Source organism: Erpetoichthys calabaricus, chromosome 1 (genome assembly GCF_900747795.2).
Source record: "Erpetoichthys calabaricus chromosome 1, fErpCal1.3, whole genome shotgun sequence".
Lineage (NCBI taxonomy): Eukaryota > Metazoa > Chordata > Cladistia > Polypteriformes > Polypteridae > Erpetoichthys > Erpetoichthys calabaricus.
Window position 1 is genome coordinate 228,197,894 of NC_041394.2, and position 15,627 is coordinate 228,213,520.

At 37.4% G+C, this 15,627-nt stretch overlaps 1 protein-coding gene across 5 annotated transcripts in view; it reads left to right on the forward strand.

The window, feature by feature from the left end:
- Window positions 1-15,627, forward strand: part of celsr1a (cadherin EGF LAG seven-pass G-type receptor 1a) — a 238,322-nt gene that overhangs the window by 100,771 nt on the left and 121,924 nt on the right. For all 5 annotated transcript variants that reach the window (XM_051934936.1, XM_051934931.1, XM_028812174.2 and 2 more), the window contains exon 2: window positions 311-949. In XM_051934936.1, coding sequence (XP_051790896.1) covers window positions 311-949 — 639 coding nt within the window. The remainder of the gene's footprint in view (window positions 1-310; window positions 950-15,627) is intronic.

The window sequence follows — 15,627 nt, forward strand, 5'->3', positions numbered from 1 at the left end:
TTACAGACAGGAATACATTCCAGTTCAAGTAACACTTTGAAACAGGCTTTAGACCCGATTGCTTCTTCTTGGTGTTGTATTTTTTAATATTTTATTTTGTCGTCTTGGTTGTGTTATATTTTTAGATGATATGTAAGATACAGCTTTTTTTATTTCTGTTACATACAGATGTGAAAATTTAAAAACAACAGTATAATTAAAACTTTAGTTTCTTTATATTTTGCCTTTATGTATAATGTTTGGTCTTTACAAGAGTGATGCCTTCTTCTCTTACCTAATTATAGTTTGTACTGATCTTTGTGTTTTGCAGATGGTGTCCATGAAGTAACAGCTTGGTGTACACTACGTGTGACCATCATCACAGATGATATGCTAACCAACAGCATCACGGTGCGGTTGGAGAACATGTCTCAGGAGAAATTCCTTTCACCTCTCCTCTCACTTTTTGTGGAAGGTGTCGCTGCTGTTCTGTCTACTACCAAAGATGGTATTTTTATCTTCAATATTCAGAATGACACTGATGTTCATACAAATATCTTAAATGTCACCTTCTCTGCTTTGCTGCCTGGTGGACTTCGTAATGAGTTTTTCCCCTCAGAAGATCTCCAGGAGCAGATTTACCTAAATCGAACTCTCCTCACTATGATATCCACCCAAAGAGTGCTGCCTTTTGATGACAACATTTGTTTACGGGAGCCATGTGAGAACTACATGAAATGTGTCTCAGTTCTCAAGTTTGACAGTTCCGCTCCTTTCATCAGCTCCAACACTGTTTTGTTTCGCCCCATTCATCCTATTAATGGCTTGCGATGCAGGTGCCCCCCTGGATTTACTGGAGACTACTGTGAGACTGAAATAGATCTCTGCTATTCCAATCCTTGCAAGAACAATGGTCGCTGCAAGAGTAGGGAAGGGGGCTATACCTGTGAATGTTTAGAAGATTTTACAGGTGAGTGCTTACTTTATTGCATGTGCTTATTTCTGTTGACTTTATGAAAAACATTATTCAATTTATGTAAGAACATAAGAAATTTTGCTAACAAGAAGAAACTGTTCAGTCCATCAGACTCATTTTATTAGGTTCATTCTTATATAATGTGAGATGTACCTATTGCAATAGTAATGTCTGTCTGTCTGTCTGTCTGTCTGCCTGAAACAACTTAGCCACCCACTGGTGAATTTTGGTGAAATGTGACCCATTTATTCTTTAAGGAAATCTATACAGACGGTTCAGTTTTTGTTAAGATATACTGAGCAGATCGGGCTATACACAATTTCAAAATCTCCCACTAAAAAGCACTGGCGAATTTGCAAACTCTATTATCTTAAAATGAAGAAACATTCTGTACAACTTTACTTACAAATTATTTTACTGTTTCAATTTTACTTTGATAGCAGTTCCACCAACTTGCATATTTTTTTCACCCTCTGTACCCTCTACTTACTTATGAAGTCTTCCCAGTGACTTGAGCACAAATGAAAAGCTAGGCTAACACTAAATATTAAAATCGTCAAAAACTTACATTAACTTTGGAGTGTGTAAGTAGAAAAGACATGCATTCAATCACAGTAATGTCCATGTTATAGATAGTCACAGCATATTTGTTAAAGAGTTCATAAGTGAAGGGCAATGCCCATTGGGAGAACAAAGAAACAATAAAAGAGGATCTAAAGGAAAAACCAAAGCATTAAGCATGCATCTATTGCTGTACTAGGTCAGTGCAGAAGTTTTGATTTTTATTATTTATCTTTTAAATATCAGGCTTCATTAGTGTCGACATTTGTTCTTTAGTCCTAGCAATAACATAAAGCAAAGTTCTGCACCAGGTTGGGTGCATTAATTCCTTGCAAAAAATACACCCATATAATTTTAGGAGTTGTGTTTTGTGTGTTCAGGTGTGGTCAAAATTTTTTAAAATGTAGGTTGGGTCTGAGCCAAAGTAATATCTTAACGTAATAATGTATTGTTTTCTGTAATGTGTTGTTTTTCAGTCCTCTTTCTGACACTGCAAAAGCCAAATTGCCGTCAATGCTGGAAGCTAAACAAGACTTAGAATAGTGCCAACAGGGCAGAGATGGAAAGAAACATCACTTGCTCTATCCAACAGTAGAAAATCCATTCATTAATTTGGCAGAGCACACCCATCATCATTATAAAAATGTATTTTCCTGATGTTTAAAAAGGAACTTTACGGGAAAATATAAAATAATTGAGTATCCTTCTTGATTACCTGGTTGAATGTGCAAGGATGCTTTGGTGCCATTAATGATAAAAATAAATAACATATCCCAAAATGTGTTTGTTTATGACAGCTGGAAAATAGATACAATGATAATAATGTTACTTTTAAATGTCACATCACCACGCCTTTGCGGTTTCACACAATGGCCTCATCTTGCCTACCATAAAATGTGTCTGCTGAGAGTCAGTATTCAGTTAACTCATTTTCTTCAGCAAGATAAATATATTGCTTTTACATATTGTCTCCTTTGCGTGTGCATGTTTCAGACAGCTACAGGCTATCTTCCATAGCTAAGGTGTGGCAGTAGCATACCCCTTCAAGGCTTTATAGCAGACCACACCCTATGTAATAGGGAGTTTACTATTAAGGAAAAAAGCTAGACCCAGGCTTAGATGATGAAGACAGGAGCAGGGACAGGAGCTAGTCCTGACACTGGATTATAAAGGAGGGAATGGACATTTTGCCATTGGTTTCTTGAGAGCACATAAGTCCCAACTTTTGCTTGATAAGTGGTGTGGAGGTCACAAGGTTGGCAAGGATAAGTTATAATCACTCTGTTCACTGAACATTGTTTCCTTACAGTCAATGATGTGCTTCTAAGATTTTCTTTTAATTATGATTGATACTGTCTTATGAAAATGGAAAGATACAAATGTTGTATACCAGAGAGAGGCACACTGTAGCATTTCCATACTGAAACTTGTCCTTTAGCTTTGTAAGGAATTTCACTTGAGCTTGTACGATGAGTTGGTGTGAAAGGTTTCAATTCAGGTCAGGTACTGCATTTGATGCAGTTGAGGGAAATGCCAGTTTGTCATACAACAAGGAACTCAAGTTCCAGTTCAAAAAGTGTGTCGGCATGACCATATCATGCAGAAAGGGCAATACCAGTCATTTATAGTTGAAACACCGTGTATGGCAAATTAGTTCAACATGCCAACACTACTAAATAATGAGCACTGGAGGCAAAATGGGCTATAATGGAGACAGTGTCACTTTTGAGGGCAGGGAGGAATCATTTATTTAGGTATTGATGACTCCTGCAATAAAGATAATTTACCCATCAGTTCAAAGTTTTTAAACAGCACAGAGGTATCTGTATCTGTATAAATATGTTTATAATTCAGCATGACTATTTATACTGTGGTGTATGTATACATGAATAGATAATGTTAAGATTGTTTTGGCGTATCTGATATAAAATATTATTTGGCAGCCTAATAAATATTTTTGAAGTATAAGATTCATGGAACTTGGTAAGCCATTTCCATTTTAAAGCATTATGTAGGATGGGTACTATATTTATATAACACTCGTCCTTCTACATGGAGGCTGATGCTTCATAGAACAGATGCAAAATAGAATGATTGCTAGCTTCTCAGCTCCTTTTGCTTTGTAGCTTTAAATAGGCTGGTTATGGAAATTGTATACTGTTTGTTTTAAATTTTGTTTTTAAATTTTTATTTCCATTGTTTTAAAAATCGACAAATGACTATTCTGATATTTTTGCCACTTGTATTCGTTCTTAAGAATAATTGCACATTTTGGTCGAGTCACTGTTCATAACTCAGCAGGTTAGTATAACTTGTGAAATTTCTTAGCAGGCATTGGTTTGGGTGTGGAGGTAAGGGTTGGATGCAGTTCTTTAAAATTAAACAAAAATTAATTGTCAAGGTTATATTAGGATAATTTGAAAAACTGGATTAAGAAGGTTGGGAATTGTCTTTCCAGTTTATTACAGATTCACAGATATGGTTTCTGCCATAAAACCCTTCCCTTTTATTTATAAAAGTCTTTTTAGATATAAGATTTACACTTTATTACACTTTATTAGCATTACTGAAGCTTCTAGTTTCTTGCTATTTTAAAGACTTGGACTATTTCCAAGCCAGTGTTTTCCATTTACATTTAAAGAATTTACAAGATCACAGGTACTTTAATTCAAGGATGCAATTGTTACTTTCCTGTTCACAACATTTAATGGTTTTAGTATTTTTATATTGTAGTGACCATAACGGGCACAGTACTCTAAATATGGACTTGGCACTTCATCTTTTCATTATTAACATCGTATGACTTGTATTCCACTTATTTTATAAAGTAAACTAACCTTTTAATTGTTTCTATTTACTTTCTGGAAATAATCATATTGTGTCAGGATCACCTAAATCATTTTTGCTATATTTTAATCACATTGTTTTCAGCATATTGTACATTGACAATGTATTTATTAAATTTAATGTCCTCTAAGTTTTTGCTCTGCTTTGAAGTTTGCCTAGCCTTTCTCATTTTATGGCTTACACAGTATTTGCTGTTCCACCACATTTGTTATGATTTATAACTTTTACAAGTTTAGTTTAACTTACATGCCACATTATTCAGGTCACAAAACAACATCATAATTTACCATTAATGGCTCTGGCACCTCTTGTTTCAGGATTAATCGCCTCCACACTGCTATATTAAAGAACGAAAGACATAGTAGTCTGTTTCATATGTTTTAGTTTTGCATGCTTCTAAATTCAGCTGGGCTGCCATATCACAAGTTTGTAGAATACAGTTGTAGTTGCATTTTTTGAAAATGTAATATTGCCCTTCTAATTTAGTATCTATGTCAGTATATGTCTTGCAGTGAAGATCTCACATGCCCTCAATTAATTCACACTAATAATAAAGGTAAGGACTTGGGTTCATATTCATTTCTCAGTCACCTTATTGTCTATACCTTTTGTAACCTTCCACTGAATGCACTGGCCTAAGATCATTCATTATTATATTGCTGAGACATTCATATTGAATAGTACATTTTGAGTTTCAGCTTGCTTTACATGAAAAGCCACATTTATAAATGTGCAGTCATTCCACTTCAGCTCAGATTAATTTTAGAATACTCGGCCAATCACGTTTTCAAATATGTCCTACATCTCATATTTTATACTGTCCTATCTCTCTGGCTATGCCTGGTGTTATTTTAAAAATTAACTGAGACCATCAAGTTGTCATGTTGTTTATTGCATATATATTTTATACTTACTGTACAACACAGCCCCAGTTAAAGTTACTTATATCTCTATTGTTTGTTGGCTATGAGAAAACCTTCAGCCTATTAAGACAAAGTGAAGTTTGTGAGCTTATCACATGCCTCTGGAATGTTTGTGCTGTTACAGATAGGGTTTCTCCTTGCTTTATGCAAGATATTTATGTTCTTTATATTTTCAGCAAATATCAGTACATTTTTTTTTTGTTTTTTTTTCAGGGCAAAGTCTACATGTTTCTTATAAACAACAGAAGTGAAATTAAATATAGAGCAATTTGCCTTCAAGAAAATAGTGATGTTAAAAATGTTTTTTTTCTTTCTAATCAGTGTGAATAAAACCTTGGAACTTTTGAATAGCATTCAGGTTAAGAATATATTAAGAGATTTATCGGTTGAAGAATGTGGTGTAGCAGGAAGTTTTCTTTAATGTCCACTGTAGAGGGCCCTTGTGAGAGTTTTCAAAGCGGATTAACACATATTGGGCTGTGTGATTCCTGCAGGAATTTGTCTGAGCTCCACAAGTTCTATAGTTTCACTTTCCAGACAAACAGGCATTTTGAAGCCAATAAATGACTTGCGAAACCTATCTTCAAGTTTGACAGCAATCTGAAGTAGCAGATAAGGTATAATTCTCAGGTAACTGTTCCGCCAGAGCAGACAGTGATGACTGAAATTTTAGATTAGTCTTGTATTTCTCCAAGCATAAAGTAATTATTAAATGATGTGCCAGGGATCTGTAGGTCATAGTTCAGTTCCTCAGAGTTATTCATCATTTGTATAGCTGATGACAGAATACCTGTCTTCATTCACCTTGTGTTTCTGACATTACAAGAAACCTTACTCATATATCATAAGATTTTGTAACAGGTCACCTTACAAGTAATAACTTGGAATTTAGTTTCTTGGTATTGTGCATATTTTGGAATATGTATGTTTTATATCTTTCCATAAGTAAGCCGTTAGAAGAAATGAGAGCTGCCACTCACAATATGCATTTAATTACAGTGTTGTCTGTCTTTGACGTATTAGACAAACTTTTGAATGCAGCTATTTGTGGCATGAGTTTTAAATTAAAACCCTGCAAAAGACTGAAACCTCATCCACGATTAGCTTCTGCCTCATGCCTAATACTGTTAGAATATGCTCCAGCTACCTGTAATCCTGAACTAGTATGAATGGGCTCAGGGATGTATTGTTTGGATTAATAATTGTTAGATTATTCAAAATCTGCCTCCTTCTGGAATCAGTAAGTATTTATTTGCAATATACAATGTTATTTTTCACAGCAATAAAGGGTGCTTATTTGTTCCACAAACTGAACTTTACATTAAAAGCACATGGCAGTTTGCCAGGCAGCCATCATCATCTTTTCATTAATATATAATAAGACAATGAAGGGTTCTGGGCCATGTAGCCATTACACAACTTAAAGTCCAGTCAAAAAGTATTTTTTTAATTAGCAATGTGTAGGCATGTCATATTCTTTTATTAAAACCTCATTCTTACCTTTTCAAAGTTTCTTGATCCGGTGCTCGATGTGAAAGACTGTTCATAAAATGATTGATTAACTGATAACTTGTAATAATAATGAAACTTATTTTTAACCAAAGCCACTTCTCCTGCGGCTGTAGACTTTTTGCTGGATTGGCCTGTGAACACTTGCGTCTCCCCACTAGTGAAGTAGTGTCCTGTTTGCCTTAAGTTCTAGGCTACTGCCCAGTATCAGCACTAGTTCCACAGGATTTGTATTCCAAGCCCCAGACACCATTTGCATGTTGTGCTCTACCTGTCATAAACATACAATGAGACAACCCTCACTCATTCACTCATTTTCTTGTGTGGTAATCCAGAAGAAAATAGCAATAGAGAGAGGTCAGGGTTTAGATCATACCAAAGTAGGAAAAATGTAATGTTATTTAATATGTTTCACTACAAAAGTATTTCATACCTTTGCTCTGCTGGTTTTTTCAAGTCCACTAATTACATGCATATATCATGTCCTAAAGCAGGCCATTTTCCCCAAGGCCTCTGACTATCGTTGACCAAAGCTGTTTGAATTGAAATGTACAGTATTTTAATGGATACGTGTTTATTTATCTATGAAGTGGCTTAGCATTGCACAGGAAACACAGCCGTGAAATACAGGATACTCTTGGTTAGTTTTCTTCCTTAAGTACCTTTATATATAAACTGAACAAGGCTTTTATGGCAATATGCTCACACATTTATTGTGATTGCCACAGTTAGTACATTTGGTGTACAGTAATCCCTCACTTATCGCGGGAGATAGGTTCCAAGGCCGACCGCGATAACTGAATTTCTGCGAAATAGGGACACCATATTTATTTAATTATTAAACGTGTATTTGGACGTTTTTAAACCCTCCCTGTATTGTTTACAACCCACCCTTTACTCTATTAATAACAGGGACAACTGCTAAGCAATATGAAATCGGTAGATAAGTTTACACTTACTGTATAGCGAAGTACACGTAGCAGCTTGTAGGCGGTCATGACGTCGTCGACCTTGTTGCAAAGATTCCTAAAGCAGATTCCATCCAGACTACTGCCTTATCACGTCCACTTGCAACTCGTTTTGCGCCCTGGTTAAAGGACACTGCGTCCGTAGATCTTATATGCTTTTCCTCCTTTTTAAATAAAAAGAATCGTGGACTCATTGATGCCTGCAGCGGTATAGCTGTTCCCTTCCTTCAACAAATCCAAAACTTTTACCTTTTCTGCAATCATTTGCATCTTCTGTTGGCGCTTGGACACGGCCCCTAAAGCAGTAGCACGTTAATGCTGAATGAGTGAGATGAGACTTCCTGGTTAATGCAACACTCCGTCGCTGAGCCAATCAGCAGCACACAGGAACTTAACTGCATGATCTGATTGGGTAGCTTCTCAGCTATCCGCCAATAGCATCTCTTGTATGAAATCAATTGGGCAAACCAACTGAGGAAACAAGTACCAGAAGTAAAAGACCCATTGTCCGTAGAAACCCGCGAAGCAGTGAAAAATCTGCGTTATATATTTAGATATGCTTACATATAAAATCCGCGAAGTCGTGAATCCGCGAAAAGTGAACCGCGAAGTAGCGAGGGATTACTGTAGTTAGTTTTTCCATGTGTCCATAGAGCCACTGACTGTAAATTTCACCATACTGCCATTATACACTAATATTTTCATCAACTAGATTTCATTTACAATGACCAACCTTCAATTAATCAACCAGGTAATCAAATTTTGAATATATGTTTACAGAAAACACCATTCTAGTGTACTTTACAAAGCACACAAAGAGCACTGTTCTTTTATTGAGCAACAAGCAATATTATTTAAATTATAATTATTTATATTATTTAAATACTCAAAATAAAGATGCAAGTACCTGCGGGAAGCACAAAGGAGGAGGACTCGCTCTCTATGTTAATACACGGTGATGTAACTCTGGACATTTTAACGTCAAAGTCTCCACTTGCTGCAGGGACATTGAACTGTTGGCCGTAAGTTTGCATCCCTATTACATGCCCAGAGAGTCTGGACACGTCATTTTTGTTATTGTTTACATCCCTCCTCGGGTGGACGTGGAGACAGCGAGTGACATCATCCATTCTGCTGTTGCTAAGTTACAAACGCAGCACCCTGAGGCGCTTGTGCTAATCACTGGAGACTTTAACCATGTGACGCTGGATAAAACATTACCTGCCTTCTCCCAGTATGTGGACTGTAACACCCGGGGAAATAAGACTATTGATTTACTGTATGCAAACATTAATGACGCATACAGCGCCACCCCGCTGCCTGCGCTTGGGAAAGCAGATCATAACCTGGTTCTGCTTCAGCCTCACTACAAACCAAGAGTGAGGGTCCTACCTACAACCACACGCTCATTCAGGAAGTGGTCCCCGGAGGCAGAGGAGGCTCTGAGAGAATGCTTTGGAACTACAGACTGGGATATCCTGCAGGGATCACATAGTGAGAACATTGAGGAGGTTGTTGACTGCACTACTGACTACATCAACTTCTGTATGGACATTGTAGTTCCAGTAAGAACTGTATGCTGCTATGCTAACAACAAGCCATGGATTACAAGTGACATCAAGGGCCTTTTGAACCAGAAGAAAAGGGCTTTTAAAGGCGGTGATCAGCATGAGCTCAAGCGCGTGCAGAAGGAACTCTGAGTCCAGCTCAGGGCGGCGAAGGAGCAGTACAGGAGAAAGCTGGAGCAGAAGTTGCAGAATAACAGCATGAAGGAAGTGTGGGATGGGATGAAGATCATCACTGGCTGCAGCTCGAAGCAGGGTGCCACCATCGAGAGAGACATGAAGAGAGCAAACCAAATGAACAACTTCTTTAACAGGTTTGACCACCCTAACCCACTCTCACTCTCACCTCAGAGTACTGCACCCTCCACACATCCTTGTGCTGATACCAGCATAGGAGAGACATCCCAACCCACAATTACAACAGCGCAGGTGAGCAGAGAGCTGAGGAGACTTCGTGCCAGCAAAGCAGCGGGTCCAGATGGAGTATCGCCACGACTGCTGAAGGTCTATGCATCGGAGCTGGAGGGTCCTCTACAGCGCATCTTCAACCTGAGCCTGGAACAGGGGAGAGTCCCGAAGCTTTGGAAAACATCTTGCATCACCCCAGTCCCAAAGGTATCCACGTCCTAGTGAGCTGAATGACTTCCGGCCTGTTGCTCTGACATCACATGTGATGAAGACCATGGAGAGGCTGCTGCTTCACCACCTGAGGCCACAGTTGCATATAAGGAGAAGGCACGAGCAGAGGATGCCATCTTTTACATGCTACACCGAACCCTCTCACACTTGGACAGAGGCAATGGTGCTGTAAGAATTACGTTTGTAGACTTCTCTAGCACCTTCAATACAATCCAACCTCTGCTCCTTAGGGACAAGCTGACAGAGATGGGAGTAGATTCATACCTGGTGGCATGGATCGTGGACTATCTTAAAGACAGACCTCAGTATGTGCGTCTTGGGAACTGCACGTCTGACATTGTGGTCAGCAACACAGGAGCGCCACAGGGGACTGTACTTTCTCCGGTCCTGTTCAGCCTATGTACATCGGACTTCCAATACAACTCGGAGTCCTGCCACGTGCAAAAGTTCACTGATGACACTGCTATCGTGGGCTGCATCAGGAGTGGGCAGGAGGAGGAGTATAGGGACCTAATCAATGACTTTGTTAAATGGTGCGACTCAAACCACCTACACCTGAACACCAGCAAAACCAAGGAGCTGGTGGTGGATTTTAGGAGGCCCAGAACCCTCATGGACGTGTGATCTTCAGAGGTGACTGTGTGCAGATGGTGCAGACCTATAAATACCTGGGAGTGCAGCTGGATGATAAATTAGACTGGACTGCCAATACTGATGTTCTGTGTAAGAAAGGACAGAGCCGGTTATACTTCCTTAGAAGGCTGGCATCCTTCAACATCTGCAATAAGATGCTGCAGATGTTCTATCAGACGGTTGTGGCGCGCGCCCTCTTCTACGCGGTGGTGTGTTGGGGAGGCAGCATTAAGAAGAAAGACGCCTCACGCCTGGACAAACTGGTGAGGAAGGCAGGCTCTATTGTTGGCATGGAGCTGGACAGTTTGACATCTGTGGCAGAGCGACGGGCACTGAGCAGGCTCCTATCAATTATGGAGAATCCACTGCATCCACTAAACAGTGTCATCTCTAGACAGAAGAGCAGCTTCAGTGACAGTCTGCTGTCACTCTCCTGCTCCACTGACAGACTGAGAAGATCGTTCCTCCCCCAAACTATGCGACTCTTCAATTCCACCCGGGGGGGGGGGGGGGGGGTAAACGTTAACATTATACAAAGTTATTGTCTGTTTTTACCTGCATTATTATTAATGTTTAATTTAATATTGTTTTTTAAATCAGTATGCTGCTGCTGGAGTATGTGAATTTCCCCTTGGGATTAATAAAGTGTCTGTCTGTCTGTCTGTCTGTCTGTCTGTCTGTCTGTCTGTCTGTCTGTCTGTCTGTCTGTCTGTCGATCGATCGATTGATCGCAAGGAATTAACACCAGTGGAGTTAATATTCTCCCTGCTTTAAAAAAAAATTAAAAAGTAACTTTAAAAAATGACACACCAACTGTTAAATAAAACATGCCTTCCAACAACAACCACTGAAGAAGCTGACTTTACATTTTGGAGACAGGCAGTCAAATTATAAAATACAGTTAGCATTTTTAAACTTGTTGTGCCTTAGTTTTATTTAGCAGCCTGTTAACTTCTCATGTTTGCTAATTCAGAGGACCAGGCATTGCTTATGAAATTAAAAGTATTGTACCGTTATTAAAACTGCAAATTCAGAATAATAAAATAGACTGGAATTTAAATAAATAAATAAATAAAACAACTTTTTTTACCTCATCATAAAATTAATTTTGTTTTGGCAAGAATCCCAGTGGTTGCACAAATAAAAGGAAAATTATAATTCCATATCATAAGAGGAGAAGGATTTTCTCTTACTGCAAAATGACAACTAACAAGTTATTTCTGTACCACTGTATAACCATAAGAAAATGGTCAAGCTGCAGGTGAGGTTTTTGCACTAAGAAAGGGAAACCTAAAATATACAGGAAAAGGAAAAAAAAACAGCACATGTTCTGAAGTCACACTTTTCTAATGGGTTTTATATCTGAAGATCTATGTAAAATGCTAGTATCTACAGCTAATGTTAAAGAAATAAAACTCTTGAGACTGTAGTGAAGATCAACTATGATTAAAAATGTTAAAAGCAAATAAAACTGCTGAAGCCAGACATTTTGTCGTGTGTGCTCAATTAAACCAGTGATCATATGCATAAAACCTTTTGGCAAATCACTAAATGCTGGGAATATTCCTAAAGTTGATTGGAGAAACTGTGATAACTATAAAACAATTAGGTGACTCTGCATCATGGGCAGGTTAATGGAAATGACTATAAAACACAAAGTGTAAAGCCATGTATTAACAGACAGTCAATATGGCCATAGATAAAGATGGGAGTTTTTAACTAATGTGAAAGAGTATTTATGAGAAAGCAGTCCAACTATTTGTTTTAGTAAAGTATATGATATTTTAATCTTTGATGTCTGATGTATGTTACTTTATGAGAGGATAATCACTAAACTAAAAGATAGAGGGATTTAAAGATTAGTTTGCAGATAGGTTCAAAATTTGTTTAAGCCCTGAAAACAACGAACGATGGTGTGAGAGAATTTGTCAGAATTATTTTAAGTTAAAAGTGGAGTTTCACAAGGATTAGTGCTGTGACTGCTGCATGCTTTAAACATCTTTGAATGATATAGACAAAAATGTAACTGTAATTTGGTATAACACCAAACTTGGGTCGTTTCACAGATACCGTACTGTGAGTAGAATTCCCATTAAAAAACATAGGTATAATTGAGATATTGACAGATTTACAGATGTACTTTAATATAAATAAAAGTGCATTTATGCACACCATAAGTACAAATAGTGCACTGCGAGGAGGAGACTGGAGTTAGAAAGTACATTATATGAGAAAGAATTTAGAAGTTCATTCTCATATCCACTACCAGAAATTATACACATGCACTAAAGAGTCTAATGTTGGACCTGATTGTACTCTGAATGATGATACCATAACAATATCAAGGACATAACAATGATAAAAAAACAAAATAAAATGAAGGTCTGTGAAGCAGAGTTACAAGGAAAAGCCAAAACAGTTTAATGTTTTCAGCTTGAGCAATCACACAGTAAGTAGGTGACATGATTGAAGTGTTTAAAGTTTTAAAGGGAATTTGCAGAGTGGGTGCCAATTGTTTCTTTAAAATCTTTTCTTCAACAGCAGCATGGGCACACAGACAAAAGGTTGGTGAAAAGTAAATTTGGGGCAGATGATAAAAAATATTCTTTACACAAAGAAATATTGTAACATACCAAATTAATGAAAGCAGCACCTTGGATACATTAAAATACTGACTTGACAGTTTTAAAAGTGTCAGATTAAGCTGTTTTGAGCTGAATGATTTCTGTTCAGAGCACTTCTTTCGTATTAGCTGTGGAAGACTCCTACAGGTCTTTAAAGCTGTGTAGAAGCAGTATCAATCATTATGTTGTTCTCAGCATTTAATGTCATACCTTTGTTGGTCTTCATCAACATGTTTTTTGTAAGTCCACAAGTACAGAGATTTTTTGCTAGATTACTTTCTCTTGACATAGTTTTGCTGTTTAATACAATCCAGGTGATAAGTATATGGGAAAGCAGATAGCTTTTAGCAGAATATTGGTCTTTGTTAAACTTTTATGTAGGTAAAGTCATATATGTTTTCTGCAAGGAAAATGGGGGATTGACATACTGTTTCCCCAAAGTTGACAGCTCACTGTCACCCTCCTCAGTATGTATCAAAGAAGCAGAAAGAAATAGTAGCTGTTGGCAGGAAATATTCAAGCTAACAATGTAAAATCAAACCATGTTTGAAAAAAATTTTTGAAAGCTCACATTAAGATAAGGCTGATGGAGCGAAGCTTGGCTGAGATACTGTTGACCTGTTGGCCAGTTCCCTAAAAAGTGACAACAGGTAGCCAAATTAAACAGGTGAAATAACAAGAAAGTTTGTCAGTGTAAATACCATTGATCCCCTTAAAAGGGAACTAAAATACTGCCTAATCGTCATATGTATCACTTTTGAAGTATAATACGCCTGTCATGTCAAAACACATTATAATAATTGTTTACTATTATGAATTATTATATGTGTGAGTCATCATTTAGTTGGTTTGCGTGCATCTCCCTATTTGATCAAGGGAGTTCTTATTTCCCAGTTTCTCCAAAATGTTGCATATACAGGGTTTAGAGCTGCCGTATATATACTGTTTATGCATGTTCTCCTGTCAAGGTTTCTTTTATAAATTCTGTTGTTTGCATGGAAAGTTGCATATTTGTGCCTCATTTTGTGGGTACGCACTCTTTATAAATGAGACCTCTGAAGAGGATGCATGCTGGAAATATATACTGTAGCACAGGACAGGACAGTGCCATAAGTGACTACTTACACTTGAAATAGTTTTTCAATAATAACTGGTTAGCTTAAAAAATTCATGCCAGTGACTAGTGTTGGGATGAAAGTTAGAGCCACTGTATTTCTTTGAACAGAGTAGATAAAATGTCTGCTAAATGCCCTTGTCAGTTGCCACCATTATTTTTTCAGTGCATTCATGAATGATCATTTTTTTTCAATACATAGGCTATCTACAATAGACTAGTCTGTTAAATACACTTGTTAGTTTTACTTCGGGTAGAGCTGCGTTTTCAGTTCTTTCTTCTATATTTATGTCAGGGTTGGCAACTTGTAACTTTTTAACTGGCATATCGTGAATTCAAAAGAAAACTGCTTATCAGCTGCTGTGAAAATTCAGCAGCGATAACATCCTATATAAACAAAGGTCATCTTTATAAAGTAATTTTTAGGTATTTCTCCAATTATTAAATTGTATATAAATCACTTTCAATAAACAATCAGACTGACTCAATAAGATGTGTTTTTTCAAATCCAGCGCAGCTGATGCAGTTGGTTCAAGCTGAAACAAATCATATGAACTGATTTGTGCCCTTGAACAAATAGATTCAGCGGAGCTCAACAGGAGTGCTAAAGCACATGCATATTCTGTGTGATGTTGTCAGCGTGTTTTGTTTTGCTGGTAGATGTTTAAAGCATATGCTCAAGAACTGCTCGATCAATGACTCTTGACTCATTTGATTTGTGAACAAGTCACTGCCTCTGAACCAATCTCTTTCTTCTGATTTGCGAAAAAGAATTACATTCACTTGATTATGTAACAATTAATCTCCGTTTGCAATTAACACATTACAAAGTTTCTGTGATTCAATTGTTTTTAATACAACCTCCAACTGTGTTAATCCGATCAATTTGACCATGCTTTACTCTTAATGAAACAGTACCATGTGAATCCAAGTCTATTAATAGAACTTGATCGTATCATTTATTGTTTCTTGATAATGGTCTTTATCCACACACGCCAGTAGATTCGCCATACATCCCTTATATAATGAATGGCGATGAATATTGGAGCATAAAATAAATCGTACTATATTGAATCAGTAAGGGATACAATTTGACCTGTATTATACGCTAGATCTTCAAAGTGCAGAGAAAACCCTAACCAGTTATACAAGAGCAGTGAATGAGTTTTATTTTCAGTGCAGATGGAGAAGCTGAGTGAGATTGCAGAGATCATCGTCATTATTGCTGTAATGCCGTATTCACATGTTGGCATTAAGAAATAAAAGGTCACATTGTGCAGTATACCGGA